Genomic DNA, 14,743 nt, shown 5'->3' on the forward strand with positions numbered 1-14,743 from the left:
CTGTCTGCCGTCTGCCTCCCAGACTGCCTCCCAGCTCCTTCCCGGGCTCTAACACCCTAGGGAAACTGCCTCAGTGTTTGGAATCCCTAGATTGCTCATAGCAGTACAACTAGACAGATTAGGAGTTGAAGCACATTTAACAGAAAGGCAGTGCTTTGCTTTCTTCTTATGCTGCTTCCCCTTCCTCTTTTCCCAAATAGATATGTAAACACATGTATTTTCCTGTTTAAACTTAGCGAATTGGTCCTCTGCCTGTGCCTTGATTTAGCTATTGGGCTGAGCCTTGCTCCTCCCTTCCTTACTCGGATAGGAGCCACTGGGATCTGGAGCTCCAACTTCCAAATTGCAGCTGGCCTCAGGCCAGGTGACCTTTTCTTTGTAAGTTTCTTTCCTAAGCAGAGTGGGGGTGGGGGGGGGTGGGGAGCTGGGATCTGTTTGGTGGTGTGGTGGGCAAAAGGGGGGGGCGGGGGGGCTAGTGAGGAAAGGAGGGAGGGTGGGAGAGAGTAAAGGGCTGTTGTTAAACAGTTTCTTACCGTAAGAGGGAGTTCAGACCTAGATCTTTCCAGTTAATCACACAACAAACTTAGCTCATCGCAATAAAAAGCAGCTCAGAGCCGACGGGCTCTTTTAGGCTCTGAGTCGGAAGAGGGTTCTTTCACCCAGGCATCTGCTCCAGTGGGATCCGCCAGCACACCCAGCAGGACCATGTGGGTGACCAGACTTCTGCCAGTCCTGCTGCTGCAGCACGTCCTCCTCCACCTCCTCCTGCTTCCCATCGCCATCCCCTATGCAGGTTAGTTTTCTCCTTTAATATTATTATTTCACTCTCTCTTGCTAACCTTTGCTTTCCCTAACTCTCCTTTTGCCTTACTCCCAGCATCCTTCCTTAACTCAGTTTGTGGTAAGGTTTTTTTAAACCTCTCATTTATCTTTCTTTTGACATTCTTTTGCTGTTTGAAAAGCATTTAAAATGATAATTAGCATCCCCCCTGTTGTTTCCACCCATCTCTCATTGATCCAGCCCCATCTCACTTAGCCTGATAGTCCTGGATGGTGGAATGGGAATGGAGTGCTAACACCAGCTTGGAGAAGTTTAAAGCTGAACAGAGGGTCTGATCTGAACGGGGACAGTGATGGTCAGTACAGCAGGGATACAATTTTTTTTTTTTTTTTCAGAGACAATTTTCCACGACAGTCCGCTATCCCACATCACTCAATCAACATTCAGGGCCAAATTATGACTTAATACAGGTTTTCGTTTGGAGAAGGCAGATTAAACTCTGAGTATATGCATGTTATAAAAATGAAAGAGAAAGCCTCTCTTCTAAGGTCTTATTCTTTCTGAGTATGGAAGCCTGCCCTTTGGACACTGCAGTGCAAGGGAGGCAAAAATTGTGTGACTTGATTATAGCTGCAGAACTGCTCCTTTTGGTCTCCTGTTTTCTCCCCAGAATTTACAGGTTGGGAAGGAGTTGCTTGGGAGTTCATATTGTCTGGAAGTTTAGACTTTCATTTGCTGCTTTGGGAAGTTTTCTGTTGTTATCAGGGCAAGAGGAAACATCTGTATTTGGTTGTATTATCACTGTCGTGGCTGGGATGCCAACAGGAGAGGGTAGTGAGCATCAGAGGTGGGCACAAGGGAATAAAGGAATAGAACAAATGCCCAGATGGTAGACATGGTTTTTTAAAAAATAATACAAGACAGAGAACTGGATGTATTTTTTGAGATAAGTTAAATATGAAATTTATCAGACCTCTGATCTAGTTTTCGATGTAATCCAAAGGGTGAAAACACCAAGAATTTGCAAGTGACAAGAAAAGTCATTCAGTCCTACCTGGCTTTCTTTGATTTTGTGACGTGTTCTTTTTGGAAAACAACACTGTGTAGAAAGGGTCAGTTTGAAAGCATTTATGTTAGATTTCTAAAGAGATCGGAAAAAAGTATCAATCTAGCAGGTTATCACCCTTGAGATGTGTCATGTTAAAATTAATTCTTATATGACATTGCTGGTTTGGGGGATTTTGAGCCTAAATTGAAATGATGGCTAACATTTTGAGGATTTTCATTTCTAAAATTAAAATGTTGATGGGCTGACGTAGAATATGGTTACCTGGGGTCATCTGTGCTAATCCATGGGGATCGCGGTGTGGAAAACCCAAACAGTAGATCAACCATAGACAATGCCTATCTGCTTTTGGCATGCATTTTGAAACTTTGGCAGGAGATATACACTTGCAATTATATTTCACTTTGGCTAGTGTTGAAATGACTGCATTTCCTGAATATAGGGAGAATGGAACCCAAGAGAATGCTGCAAGCAAGAAGAAGCCAGTTGGGAATTACAGATAATAGAATAATTCCTAGAGTGGATAATGTTAAAATTGTTATCCAAAAGAGGATTTGCCTTTGTCAAGTTTATTTTGATAGTTTTTAAAAAAACATAACATTCTTCAAAGTAGAAAACATGGCTAGCCCTCTTAGAACATACAAAGAAAGTCTGTTCTTTTATATAACATCTAAAATGGAACATTGAGAACTTTGTTATTGCTGTTACTTGCTTAGGTTATACTTTTTTGATTTATCTGATGACTCTGCATTTTTACATACTGTGAGATAACACAATATTTAAAACGAAGTCGGTATTATAATGAGCTGATAACCAGTTATGAGCAGAATGTATTATGGAGATATTTTTAGAAAAGTTTCAAAAAACTTGAAGAAATATTGTTACAGACCCAAGCCATCTTTATAAGAAACTAGTCCACATAGGATTATCCTCCATCATCCCACCTGCACTGGATACAAATATCCAATTCCCTCTAACAACAACAAAGGAACATTAAAGGAGCCCCTATTGTCAAGGAGTCTGTGCAAGATTTACAGATGAACAAATGACAAAAAGACCTACATTTGTTGAGCAACTGTTATGGACCTGGTTCTAAAACAAAGCTTATTTAATTCTAATAAGATTGGCATTATTGGATTGACTCATTTTACAGAAGGAAACTGAAGTTAAACTCTTAATTGTCTTATTATCTTAGATAATGGATAGAACTGAGATTCTTACCTAAATCTACATGAATGAAATATGCAATGTGCATTTTTTCCTTTTATTTATATTGAAAACAGAAGCAGTGAAATCAATCAAAACTTACTTAAAAAAATCTACTTTAGTTAGTAATACAAGGATGATTCTGTGTTAAAAGTAGTATTATGTTACGGTTGAGAGTTCATTTCTAGCTTAGAAGATCAAATAAGGTTTAGGGGGTATGTAATAGCCGAGTGGAGTATGAAAATATAGGTAGTAGTATGCTCAGTACTTAAGTCAGGGAAACATAAAGTGGCTGAAGGTACTGAAATGAGTAAGTATATCAAAGGACAGGTAATCATGTAGGGGTGGTGTACTGAGTGCCTGAGGAGGAGGAGTATGACCTAGGTTTGGAAAAATAGACTAGCATGTATATGGGCTTCCCAGGTGGCACAGTGGTAAAGAATCTGCCTGCCAATGCAGGAGACAAAAAAGATGCAGTTTCAGTCCCTGGGTTGGGAAGGTCCCCTGGAGGAGGAGGAAATGGCAACCCACTCCAGTATTCCTACCTTGAAAATCCCATGAACAGAGGAACCTGGTGGACTAGAGCCCATGGGGTCACAAAAAGTCAGACACGACTGAGCATGGTGCATATGTATGCTTGAACATCACACTAAATTACATTATTTTAAACATTATGGATGGTTCTGAGTTCACAAATACATGGATGAAGCGTGGTTGCTTTGGTTGGGGTGTGGAGGAGAGCTATAGAAAGAAACAGACAATGAAGCAAGAGACCAGGAAGAGGCTGAAGGAGGAAGTGGAATGAAGTAGAAGGAGGGAGATGCCTAGGGAGGGTCCTAAACTCATACTGAACATCATTTCATTTGTAAATCTTTTTGGAAGAGATAATTACACTGCTTCTCAAATACTAACATTTGATTGAAATCTGATTTGATCCTTTCTTGACATCTTTACTTGTGATACTGTTTACTTCTCTAAAGAAGGGGAGAAAATTGTCTGCTTATGAATCCAAGTTCCTAGATAACAGCAATGAAGATTTGGACTTGTTTTTTATGATTTTTGCCTCTGGGAAGTAAATTTCCAGTCACTACCATTCCCTTCCATTAATTATTTGTGTACTTTCATCTTAACATCTTGCCACTTCAAGCTGTTAATCACTAATCACGTGGGTAGGTTTCTCAGAATATGTGGAGCCAGATTCCTGCTTCTTTCCACACCCTGCAAATCCTTCCCTTTGCATGATTTTCCTTTGAAGTCAATGGTTAGTCCATACAGAGAAGAAATATATGAGGTACTGAGAGAAATGAGTGTGAGGCCTGGGGACCAGAGGGAGAAATGCGTCTTTCTTCAAGCACCTTGATATATTTGACCCTACTTTCTGTTTGTAGGTTTTCACTAAGATCTTAATGATTTCAGTTCTAAAACTGGGACTTAAGCTTTTTTTAGGAAATATAGCTTTGAGAATGTTTTCCCATACTGAGGGAAGAGGGAAAAGGAGTTGCAGTTTAAAATACAGGAAAGTATGACAAAGTTGCAGTGATCTCTTACCCTTTGATTTCATTTCAGTATTTTGTTTATAAACTTCAACTAACAGTCATGCACAAAAAAATAGTAGGGAAAATCTTATCCAAAGATATTTTTGAGTTTCCTCCAAAATTAAGTTTGTGTTTTAACTGTTTTTAGCAAAACAAGTATCAGTTGTTAATACATATGGAAGAGAAAGTTGAAAGTATTTTCAGCAAAGGAATTTTATTTTCAGATGCTGTTTTTGAATGACTCCTGTTTTAAATTTTTCTTTTATTGAAGAAGGAATTAATTTTATAGGTGTGTGGATTACATGATGTACAACTAGCTTGAACTTTGCAGTTTTGAGTAATCATTTACTGACCTAGTAGAGATGACTGAACTATAAGGGAAAGCTTCTAAGTCAGTAGAAATAAAGAGTGAAAAGGGAATCCTAGTATCTGGTTCTGATTGCCTCTGATTAGCTTTGTAACCCCAGACAAGCTTTTCTCTCCTATTTATTATCTAGTAAAGGGAAATTATAGATTTATTTGTTTTTCAGGATACTTTTTGATCTTTAGATGAAAGGTAGTGATTGAAAGTTTGTCAGCAAGCAAGAGTAGACTATTTTTATGAGGTACAGCCACACATTAACACATTTCTATAGGTCAGCTGAGGATCTGCAGAATTAAACATAACCAACGATCCCACAGAAACCCCTTTTCTCTATAGTCATCCTCAATGCCTTCCTTCTGTTGTCTGGTTCTGAGAAAACAAAACAGAGCACTGGCCAGAGGTGCTATTTTTTGTAATTAATAAAATGTATATCTGAACTCAGTGTTTGTCTTAGACTTTTTAAATTTAGTTTTACATTCTTCTCTCACACTTAAACATATGTAATAAATGCAATATACATTAGGCCAATTTAAGTTCTGTACTTTTAGTTAATTTAATTGATTACATATATATATATAACATATTTTTTTTCATTTTGGTAATAGTTTTTTGAGTATATTTTTTGCATCTATTACTATTTGTCTCTAAGAAATATTCCAATTTATACAGAAATTCAGATGATCTTTATGAAATCATCTGAAGAAATAGTGCATCTATGAAATAGTGCACCAAGGTCAAAAGAAGGAAAAACTCTTAGTGGTGAAACTTAGCTCCCATTAACATGGTCATACGGCAGAAATAAAAATTTGAAAAGAATAATACCACTTCTTAGCTTGGGAGAATAACGGTTTCTTCTCTTATGCCAGAAATTAAAGGATGAAATTTCAAAAACAAAAGTAATATTTTGCATATTCATAATATTTCATAATCGAAATTGATTTCCAAATGATTACAGTTTAAATCACTCCTTTTAGTTCAACTATAACTTTTATTTTGTATCAATAGATTGAATAATGGACATTAGCATTTAAGGTAATAAAACAAAGTCACTTGGCAAGTCAATAAGAATGCCAGAATTATCATCAGTCTGCCAACATTATGCAAGGCATTTGGTCCACACTCAATGAATAACATGTTGATAGATTATTTGGTTGACTGAGTTTCTATGTTAAAATGTCTTCTAAATTATATCTCTTTTACCATAGCCATTTCATCTTGTAGGGCAAAGAAAAGTTGAAGAAAAGAAGATAAAATGTAAGCATTATTATAGAAATTAGTTCCAGTCTTTTGGGGATTTTATTCTGGGGTTTTACAGAGAACCAGAAATTCAGAGGAATTCATGTTTCCTCCTGTTTCTTGTGGACTTCATGTTAGGATAGATATTAGCGAGTAGCATTTGCATGTTTAATAAAACGACTGGAGCTAGTGGTTGCTGGCAAGCTTCAAAGTATGATGCTATTCTTGTTATCTCACTCTGTTAAGCCATATTCCCAAATTTCCTGCACAAAAATTTTCATCCTCTTTTCTCGACACATTTCACCATGTTTAAAGACCGGAAATGATTTCTTGTTCTGACATGCAAGTTATTTCTCTATTGATAGCTTTAACCAAATCTTCAGAAACTATTTATAAGCCATATTTTCATATACTCTCTTAGCAAATCTTAGAGGAGGATGGCATTGTAAGTGTTTAAGAGTGGGGGTTCTGAATCCAGGCAGCTGGATTTTGAATCAGATCTTCTAAGTTGCCAGTTTTCCCCTCTATCTTGGTTTCTTGATCTTAAAAATTTATTGCTACCTTTGTTGTAAGGGTATTCGAAAGTTGGACAGGCAGGGGAGGGGTACAGTTATGTCCATCCTTTATAAAATAGCTACTGTCTCTTAGACAATTTGATCCTCATTGTGAAGAGGAGATTATCATTAGAGACCAGGTAACTTTGGATAAATTAAGAATGAAGAAGTTCTTCATATTCCAAAATTATTCAAAGATTAAGTCTTTTGGGATATTTTGGCTCTGCTCTTTGGGTTTTTAGTAGGAGGCTTCATGTATCTAGGGGCCTGGTAGAATACTATGATGAAGAAAAATGATATTGCTTCATTAAAGGATGAAGTTTTACATTCATTTGATTTATAGCGTTTGGCTTGATTTCAAAACAAGCAATTCAGCGATACTAAGAAATAGTGCCCCCAAACACAGAAAAGTCTTATGTAGGAAATGAGAAAGACTAAAATATGAATAGAATGAAATATTTTAAAGAGCAAGTCAAGTATTTATCCAGTGCACCATTTTTAAGGAGAAGTTTCTCACCTGTCATTGAATTGGCTTATGTAATTAGTATTAATACTATAAGTTACATAAGATCAATTGTAGAAGGAAATGACAAATTAAATTATAGAACATGATATGATATGATATGCCCTGGCACTTGCTTTCATACTGTTTGGAGAATATCATATTACTTATTTCTTAAGAGTGAACTCTGTCCTAATTTTTAAAAGCATCCTTCATTTGAAAGAATGTAGATAAGTGACTCTGTATGAGAAGTTATTTTTTCTTCACAATTAAGTATTCCTTTCTTGCTCTTAATTATCTGAGAGTATCATTCCCCGCATCATTCTACCTCCAAGCCCTGGAGGTCCGGTATGTTGTCAAAATCACTATCTTGTAGATGATTCTTAAAGGATATTTTACTATATGACCCTTAAAATATTTTCCCCTATGTTTTAAAAAAATTATTATTATTAATAGAAGGACAGAAGAAAAGAAGAAACACACTTCATGAATTCAAAAGGTCAGCAAAGACTACTCTAATTAAAGAGGACCCATTACTGAAGATAAAAACAAAAAAAATGAACACTGCAGACCAATGTGCCAATAGATGTATTAGGAATAAAGGACTTCCATTCACTTGCAAGTAAGTTGCTTCATTTTGTTCTTAGAATAATTTTCCAAATATAGAATGTGCTCATTATCATCATCGGTTTTGAATTCAATGGGATGTGCTCTTAAAATTATAAGCTTGGTTAGTTTTAACTCATTATAACAGAAGACTTAGCTCTCATTTGATGGAAATATGTGTAAGGGAGAACACATGAACCACAAGATTGTTTAGAATTCATAGTTGTTTTAGTTATGGAATTTGTATTTTCTCATTTTATGAACAATTGAACTTTAGGAACTAAAATTCAATTAGATTAACTTTTTATTTCTAATATTTTAAAATATTCTGTTCAGAGTAAACTTTTTCTTATTTTCCTCACAAGAGGAGTGGAGGAATTTTCAGAATATAAATTGGGCAACAGTCAAAACTTACTGCAACTTATTGTCTTTAGGGCTAGAAATAAAAAGCGTTGATATAATTAGATAAAAAACCTAGGGGTATTGGTGTTAGCAGCAAAAGCTTAAACAGCCTCTTAAAGTAGTTAGGAGGTAGTGTGATGAAGTTTTAGATGAAAAGTGATGGAGCAATTCAAAGAGGCACGAGGGGACTCAAATGGGGAGTTGTCTCATCTTTTGAAAGTTCTTCTGCACCTCCCAGGAAAATTCCTTCCCACTTTGTCAGTACTCTCAGAGCATACAACTTGGAGTTTGGGGCCATGAAGGTGACAATTTCATCTGAATAGTCTTCCAAATTGCCCAAAGAAAATTCATGTTCTAGTTCTTCAAAAAACATTCCCTCCTCTCACTTTTCACCGTTTTATTCCCTATTTCATTCCATTTCAATAGCATTGCACAGGGCCACCTGTCACTTTTGAAGAATCTACTCTATTACATTTGGCTTGTGACACATGATGTGAACACAGATTTTAGGAATGTCATGGCCAGAATTCCTATATTCAAATTGCCTTTCTCAGGGAAATAAGTGTTATGGGTCTGAGGAGAAAGGACATGGTCAGAGGAAGTCTTCCATAGATTTAGTGGGAAGACAGACTATCTCTTTTCTTTTCATTTATATCTCCTCTAGAAGTATTCTTATAGCCAAATTGCCACTTACTGGGAGATATTTCCTGGCACAGGGAGTGGGGAATTAACTTTGCAAATAATTCATATGATAATTCCATCTTTCTCTGACTTTCCTAGAAAAGTCTTGATATTAAAAAAAAATAATAGAGAAAATTACTCTCAATCAACATCTCAGCTGTGTAGATTTATGGAGATGTTCTTCTGGCAATTGAGGGGTTGGATTTATTGTATTTTTCCCTCTCAGGGTTAGAAGGGCAGGGCAAAGGGAATGGGAGAAGAACCACATCTCTTTGTTGATTTTTAACTTTGAATCTGAAAATGCACTCTCCTGGGTCCACAAATAAGGAAAGTACTGCTAAGCCTCAAGTTTTACACTAATCAGCCCTTTGGCTAGAAAAAACAAAACAGACTTCCCTTTATTTTATTTAGGAGAAATTAAAATGATTTTGTTGTGTTGGAGAAGACATGTGACCTTATTAATAAATCTCTACATATCCCATGTATATGAGGTTTCACACTTTTCTACCATATTCTGGTTGAGTTATATTTAGTCACCAAATTTAAGCCAACCTGTGCAGAAAACCACTTGTGGTAATACCAATGTACGACCAAAATTCTCTGCTCAGAAATGGTGTCATCCTTCACACTTGTCTATCCTAAATATATATAGGCTTCCCAGATAGCACTAGTGGAAAAAAAACTATCTGCCAGTGCAGGAGAAGTAAGAGACATGGGTTTGATCCATGGGTTGGAAAGATCCCATGGAAGAGGGCAAGACAACCTGCTCCAGTGTTCTTGCCTGAAGAATGCCATGAGCATAGGAGCTTGGCAGGTTACAGTCCATTAGGTCACAAAGAGTTGGATACAAGTGACTTAGCATGCACTTCAACAATATGTGAACTGTGAACTTCCAGATGTTCAAGCTGGTTTTAGAAAAGGCAGAGGAACCAGAGTTCAAAGTGCCAACATCTGCTGGATCATCAAAAAAGCAAGAGAGTTCCAGAAAAACATCTATTTCTGCTTTATTGACTATGCCAAAGCCTTTGACTGTGTGGATCACAATAAACTGTGGAAAATTCTGAAAGAGATGGGAATACCAGACCACCTGACCTGCCTCCTGAGAAATCTGTATGCAGGTCAGGAAGCAACAGTTAGAACTGGACATGGAACAACAGACTGGTTCCAAATAGGAAGAGGAGTATGTCAAGGCTGTATATTGTCACCCTGCTTATTTAACTTATATGCAGAGTACATCATGAGAAACGCTGGACTGGAAGAAACACAAGCTGGAATCAAGATTGCTGGAGAAATTTCAATAGCCTCAGATATACAGATGACACCACCCTTATGGCAGAAAGTGAAGAAGAACTAAAGAGCCTCTTGATGAAAGTGAAAGAGGAGAGTGAAAAAGTCTGCTTAAAACTCAACATTGAGAAAACTAAGATAATGGCATTAGGTCCCATCACTTCATGGGAAATAGATGGGGAAACAGTGGAAACAGTGTCAGACTTTATTTTTCTGGGCTCCAAAATCGCTGCAGATGGTGATTGCAGCCATGAAATTAAAAGACGCTTACTCCTTGGAAGGAAAGTTATGACCAACCTAGACAGCATATTAAAAAGCAGAGACATCACTTTGCCAACAAAGGTCCATCTAGTCAAGGCTATGGTTTTTCCAGTGGTCATGTATGGATGTGAGAGTTGGACTATTAAGAAAGCTGAGCGCCGAAGAATTGATGCTTTTGAACTGTGGTGTTGGAGACTATTGAGAGTCCCTTGGACTGCAGGGAGATCCAAACAGTCTGTCCACAAGGAGATCAGTCCTGGGTGTTCATTGGAAGGACTGATGTTGAAGCTGACACTCCAATACTTTGGCCACTTGGTGCGAAGAACTGACTCATTTGAAAAGACCCTGATGCTGGGAAAGATTGAAGGCGGAGGAGAAGGGGATGACAGAAGATGAGATGGTTGGATGGCATCACCGACTCAATAGACATGAGTTTGGGTAAAGTCCGGGAGTTGGTGATGGACAGGGAGGCCACACACCTATTTAAGTAATATATTTAGTGATTCCATTCAGAATTGAATGGACATACTGTAATACTCTAAAAGTAAGTTCTTCAAGAATTGAAGATCTTTTTGCAGCTTGTAACATGAACTAGAATCATTAAAAAACAATGGCAATTACACAAAAACCTTTGGAAAATACCAGCAATGCTGCGTGAAAGCATCTGTGATTCAGTGGGCATGAGGTGGAAGTCTCAAACACTGTTTCCTCTTGAGGAAGTGTCAACAATACTGATTTTATAGAGACTGAAAATATTTTTTTTGCTGTACGAGAAAGATGACCAGAATGCCTGATTCTAAGCTTTTCAGAAAATTTACGTACAAGAACTGACTTAAGAGATGAAAATTTCTAACTATGACTGGGTAAATGGTATTGAAAGTGCACTCCTGCCATAAACAACTCAACATAATGAATTCTTGAAAGGAAGATGGTAGTTAAAAATATGACTAGGATAAAGACTCCTAAAATCAAACTTAAAAGAAGATATGCAATTCATGGAATTTGTTAGCTTGGATGCAGTCCACATAGAGGTGTAAAATGATATGAGCAAAAACAGTTTTCTGAGAGTAGATGAATTGCCATGGACTGTGAGAAAATGGTGAATGAAACAGGCAATCTTACATGTTCTTGATGGGGTTCAATGAGTCACCTGCCACGTTATTGACAGAAAAGTAGTACATGTATGTGTGGTACATTTTAATTTTAAGGTGAAGTTAAGGGGTAGGTATTTGATTCTGTAACTTTAAGATTTCCTTTTAGGTATTTGTTTAGTTTTTTATCTTCATGTGTATTCTTTATCTAATTATTACACTTTGAAAGTCATTTAACACTCTCTCCCTAATGCCCTACAATAGGGAAATGTAACACGTATTGCATAAGTTTACTATCTTCCAGATCAAAATTCAAATCTATCATTAGTCAGTTTTTCTCTTACTAAGTTATTTCTTATCAATTGCAACAATATATTTTTATGTTTGTTTTCTAATGCTATTACAGGTATAAAATGTTCTTGTAGGTGGATATTTGAAAATGTCTACCTGTAAACCAAAGCACAGAGTTTATATATATAATTTTTGATGTTATTTAGCTGTAGACTAAAATGTACTATGTAAAAATATAATAATAGATAAAATATTTTAAATAATTTTATAGCATCTTTTAAAAAGTTGTTTTATAAAAGTTATTTCCCCTCATTTAAAAATATTTAAAAGCTGTTGAAATATAAAGAAATAAGTGATTAACTTGAACTATCTAAAATTGCAAGAAAATTGAGGTTTCAAAATATATGGCCTGGGAGTGAAAAATCTTTATTCTTAGAAAATCTGTGTATTTCTCTTAATTTGATGCTTATACATGGTGGCATTATAGTTAGCATGAACATGGTAAGAAGGAGTTTTAATATTATTTCTTAATGGAAAGAAAATAATTCAGGTTCTAACTTTATTTTTTGTATTGTAAAAAATGGTAACACTTAATGTGTTGAAAATTTTAAGTACTTTACTATTCTCAGTTAAGGGATTTTTGTATTTATCATTCTGCTTTAGAAACATATATATTTTTTTAGAAATATATTTTTTAATGAGCAACAAAAATCCAATATAATACTTAGCTGTAGGAATGATGATTTTAAGAGTTAACACATTTTAGTTATTTTTGTCAAGATGATATATTAGAAGCATATTCTCTATTATATTAATAGTTTCTTAAAAATTAAAAATGCTTATGCAAGCAAATCTATTTAGGAAACATTTACTTATATAAAGCTAACTAATACAGGGATTTTCATAGCCTTTAATAAGTTTCAATGCTTTATAACTCAACAAGAAAGGATGCTGTATATAAAATTTCCCAAACATTTGATTTCAGATCCTTCTTTGCTAGCAGGATCTCTTGGGGTTGTGATTTGTCTATTGCATTTTAGGACATGTCAGTTTAGAATGTGCTTTTTATAATTATAAACTCTGGAAATTAATCATGATATTTAAAATATAATCATTTGTATATAACCACAAAAAAACCTTCCAACTTTCTGTGTACTTACAAAAATAATAAAATCTTCATAAATAAGCCAAGTAATTGTGTTGTATATTGATTGTGCTTGTTGAAGCCCTCATTTTTCTACATTTCATGTAGAATAACATGACACCATTTCAAGTTTTACTCTATCTGGTATTTAAATCTACAGCTATAAAAATTTAATTTTGTTCTGTCTCATTTCGCTATCAAAATTGTAGGTTCAAATATCCTCGTTTCTGTATACGTAATAATTCATTTGTTTTTATATTATCTTCCTTGGTTAAACCATGTACCTATTCTTTAAAAGCTGTATAAATAGTAGTATTCCTTCTTTTCATTCAGATATTTTTTTCAGGGCCTTTGTTTTTGATAAAGCAAGAAAACGATGCCTCTGGTTCCCTTTCAATAGCATGTCAAGTGGAGTAAAAAAAGAGTTTGGCCATGAATTTGATCTCTATGAAAACAAAGGTAACTGGCTTTTCTCTAAATATTTCATAATGAAATAAAGTATAAAGTATATGTAATTACCTGCCACAGTGCTCTTTCTAACTGATTTTTCCATCATATCCTGATCTGTTATGCAGTCGATTCATCCATTAAGACAGATGACACTAACGCCTTGACTGTTTTCAGTGTGGCCCTTTAAAAAGAGCTTTTCCCAAATTTTCCATAATTAGATTACCCCCTCTCTCTTTGTTTATTTCTAGTAACATCTCCTGGGACTGATATTCTCCACATTCATTTTAGAATGTGCCACCTTAAGTTATTAGTTTAAGATGTTTTATATATTTATATTAGTTTAAGACATTTTATATATATAAACATATATTTATACAGTACTCTAAATTTTAACAACTTTTTTCTAATAACTAAATTTTAATCTATGGATAATTAATCTAAGTTATACTTATGATGGCTGATAATAATAAAATATGGAGGTTTTGAAAATTTAATTGGATCTATTGCTAGTTATATACTTAAAAAAATCTTTAAAAGAATTGAGACCATATTATTTGTTAATTTGTCTATGCTGGTAATTTGATACTGTATTCTCAAGGTATTTACTTTGCTCCAAAGCAGATTTATATCAATAAAATAATCTCTCATCACACAAAATAATAATCATGAGTTATGTTTTTGATAATACTATGTCTCAATTTTAATGTTTTGTTATATCATATTTTCATAAATTTAGTTATTTAGTGATACACATATTCATTTCTTTGTTAATAGGGAAAATGCTTAGATTACATTAAAATTAATTCATGTTAGAAAATAAGATGATCTCTATGCACCCCAATAATTCTATAAATCCTAAACATGATTTATAATCTAGTGTAAAACCATCTTCAGTCTTCTAGATTGCTAATTGAATATACTGCTATTTGATAGGAATATACAGCTTGTTTCTATTTGATTGTCCTATAATTTAGCAGCCAATCTGTTAGAAAAAATATGGAAAATAATAATCAGAATAATGTAATTGTCACATACACACACATACACAAAAACTCACACGATTTTACTGATGTAAAGGCAAATCAATAGCATTGGCATATATACACTATATGTGTAAGTTAGATAGCTAGTTGGAAGCTGCTGAATAGTACAGGGCGTCCAACCTGGTGCTCTGTGGTGACCTAGAGGGAGGGGATATACATATAGAAACATATACACTTATGGCTCATTTGCATTGTTGTATGGCAGAAACCAACACAACTTTGTAAAACAATTATCTTCTAATT

The 14,743-nt window shown here is 35.1% G+C and overlaps 1 protein-coding gene across 4 annotated transcripts in view; it reads left to right on the forward strand.

The window, feature by feature from the left end:
- The first annotated feature begins 216 nt into the window (after positions 1-216).
- HGF (hepatocyte growth factor) overlaps positions 217-14,743 on the forward strand; it is an 85,414-nt gene continuing 70,887 nt past the window's right edge. For 3 of the 4 annotated variants that reach the window (XM_006069430.4, XM_025291050.3, XM_025291054.2), the window contains exons 1-4: positions 217-378; positions 664-793; positions 7,701-7,866; positions 13,354-13,466. In XM_006069430.4, the coding sequence (XP_006069492.2) occupies positions 706-793; positions 7,701-7,866; positions 13,354-13,466 (367 nt within the window). In that variant the 5' untranslated portion in view covers positions 217-378; positions 664-705. Of the gene's footprint in view, positions 379-663; positions 794-6,173; positions 6,207-7,700; positions 7,867-13,353; positions 13,467-14,743 lie in introns of all 4 variants that reach the window. The other variant, XM_025291053.3, reaches the window with a different exon arrangement.

Source organism: Bubalus bubalis, chromosome 8 (genome assembly GCF_019923935.1).
Source record: "Bubalus bubalis isolate 160015118507 breed Murrah chromosome 8, NDDB_SH_1, whole genome shotgun sequence".
NCBI classification, from domain to species: Eukaryota; Metazoa; Chordata; class Mammalia; order Artiodactyla; family Bovidae; genus Bubalus; species Bubalus bubalis.